A 2437-nucleotide genomic window follows, 5' to 3' on the forward strand; every position below is an offset into this window, starting at 1 on the left:
AATTGGGGTTTGTTGGAGCTTTGCAGGCGAACGGCGACTGGGAGGGCGCGTGTGCAGAGAAAGGACAGGCGACGTCCAATCAGGGAGCAGCACTCTCAACCGCCTCCCACGCGAATCGACGCCAACCTGGAAACCGCTCATAGCCGGTTACAAACCCTCAACTACCCATTCTACTCTCATATTCCAACCATTCCCCTTCATCTCACAAAAACCCTCACCTGCGAATTCTCTCTTTCAAAAAAAAAATTTTCGCCGTCATCTGCAGAAACCAACACCGCATTACCACCAGAAACCACCGATTTTAGCCATGGGAAAAAAGGAATGGGAAAAGAAACAAACCGGTGCGAAAACCCCTTCAACCCGCAGGGAAGAAACCCCAGAATCGCATTCGCCACCGGAAGAACGGCCACCGAACCCGCAACCGCAGGAGCCGAACTGTCAGGTTCCGGCGATGTTTTCTTTGGACATAATGGCGGAGTTCCTTCGACAACAAGACTTGCATAGAGACTGGGCGGCTGAGTTGGCAAATTTTAGCCGAATCGGTAAACAAGGGGGCGTGACCGGAGAAACCCCAGCAGTACCTGCAGCAGAACCGAATGTGCAACCCACAGTACAACCACCCACTTCCATTTCGACCTCCTCGACAACCCATCCAGAACGGGAATCTCCCTCGGCGGCCACACCATTAGAGCCCTCGGAACCCTCCCCGACTCAAGAACAAAGCAACTCGATGGAAGTTGACCCCATCTCCGCCTATTACGACTCTGACTCAGGGGAACGCGAAGAGAGGAGAAGAAAGGAACTGATGAGCCGAGAGGGAGAAGATGAACCAGAAAGAACGCCGTTAGCGGAGACCAATCCCCAAGAGATCGCGAGGGAAGAAATAGATCTGAATGAAACGGCCAGGAAGCAAAGCCTCATGACTGATGAGGAATTTGAAGCGCTTTTAAGCGAAGTGACTAGGATGGATGATGACACTGCCACGATGGTTGAGGGTCTGGACCTCGCATCGGGGGCAGTAGGAAAGAGTGAGGAAACCGGAGTAGGGAACACCTCAGAACGCCTATCTAACTAGCCAGTAGACCGGGTGGAAGAAGGGCAGACTAGAACTGAAGAAACAGAGTCAACAACTCCCCAGACAGAGACGGGGGGAAGTGATGCGAGAACAGAGGTACCGGTACCAGCGGCACCGCCAGTGTTAAAACCGAAGGCCGTCAAGCGGAAGTTAGTGTTGAAGAACGACCCCAAGGCAGTACGACCAAAACCGAAGAGAGTATCGCAGAGATGCCTAGGAAAATGGGCATCTAGCAAGGCGAGGGCAAACACAGCAGAAGATCCAGTGGAGATTTTAAGCGAAGAGGAACGGACCACTCCCACAAAACTTGGGGAGGAGTCCTTATCTGCTACTGACTTGGAGCATACTGCGATGGAAACCGAAGTGGTCTCCCCAATGCCGAGTGACCAGGGAGATGAGACTGAGCAGGTGGCTGGGGGTCTGGACCTCGCACCTGAGTCAGTAGGTCATGTCGAGCAAAGAGACGACCGTACACGTGTCCGCGTAGAGACCCGCCCTACTGCCAAGGACCAGCCTTCGACACAAGCTGGAAAGAAACCGGAAGGCAAGCCTGATAGTGACGAGGACAGGTACCAAGAGGAGAGGAAACGAAAGGGGAAAACCCCTGTCAAGAGAAATCCAAGCACCAAGAGACATCGCACAAGCAACATAGGCATCGTTATCACATATCCAGCTCAGAGAACCACACCGCACCACCAGGAAGCAAGCGATAGTGACTATGTCGTTAGTGAAGAGTCTGACTCCGACAGTAACATTTCCTTGGAGGATGAGGAGTGCAGAGAACAACAGCTCCCGCACAATCTCTAGGAGCTAATACATCCCCCAGTAGAGAGATTGAGGTACAAGCGCTGGACAGTGGAGCTCACTGATGAGCTAATAACCAGAGGAGTAACCAGGCTAGAATTCGACTTATTTTCTTTTTGTTTGTTCTTCACGCTTGAGGACAAGCATGTGGTAAGTGTGAGCAGTTTGATAAGTCGTATTCTAGGCCTTGGTTACTGGTCAGTATAACGTGCATAATTGGAATATATCTGCAAAACAGTTGCTAAAGTGTGCAGGGAAAGGGTTCTAGTCAATATGGAAAGGCTCGGACAACTCAGGAGAAAAGGGCGTCAGAATGTTGCCATACTGACCAGTATGCATGCCAAAAAAAGGGCTTGAGATGGAGAAGAAGGATTGCTGGGAAGAACAGCCACAAGTAAGGGCAAAAGGGTCATTTCGCGAAGAGAGTCTACCCTAAAAATTAAGGGTAGGCCTCCATATAAAAGGGAGCCGCATGGAGAGAGAGATAATCATCAACCTTAGGAAAACACTCTTAGTTAGAGTAGTTCTCTCTCTCGGCAGATCAATTCCTTCAGCATT

At 50.9% G+C, this 2437-nt stretch overlaps 1 protein-coding gene across 1 annotated transcript; it reads left to right on the plus strand.

Annotated features, from left to right (window-relative positions):
• Positions 1–469: 469 nt before the first annotated feature.
• Positions 470–1882, plus strand: LOC121757520 (proline-, glutamic acid- and leucine-rich protein 1-like). The gene is made up of 2 exons (XM_042153049.1): positions 470–1018; positions 1139–1882. Exons 1-2 carry the CDS (start codon positions 470–472, stop codon positions 1880–1882), a joined length of 1293 nt encoding a protein of 430 aa, XP_042008983.1.
• Positions 1883–2437: the final 555 nt, after the last annotated feature.

This window comes from Salvia splendens, chromosome 12 (assembly GCF_004379255.2).
Source record: "Salvia splendens isolate huo1 chromosome 12, SspV2, whole genome shotgun sequence".
Classification (NCBI taxonomy): domain Eukaryota; kingdom Viridiplantae; phylum Streptophyta; class Magnoliopsida; order Lamiales; family Lamiaceae; genus Salvia; species Salvia splendens.

What these genes read in the sequence shown, in the direction of transcription:
- LOC121757520 (XM_042153049.1), top strand. Translation starts at nt 470, where the DNA reads ATGGCGGAGTTCCTTCGACAACAAGACTTGCATAGAGACTGGGCGGCT. An exon ending in TGGACCTCGCATCGGGGGCA is followed by an intron (nt 1,019 to 1,138) that starts GTAGGAAAGAGT and finishes ACAACTCCCCAG; the next exon opens with ACAGAGACGGGGGGAAGTGA.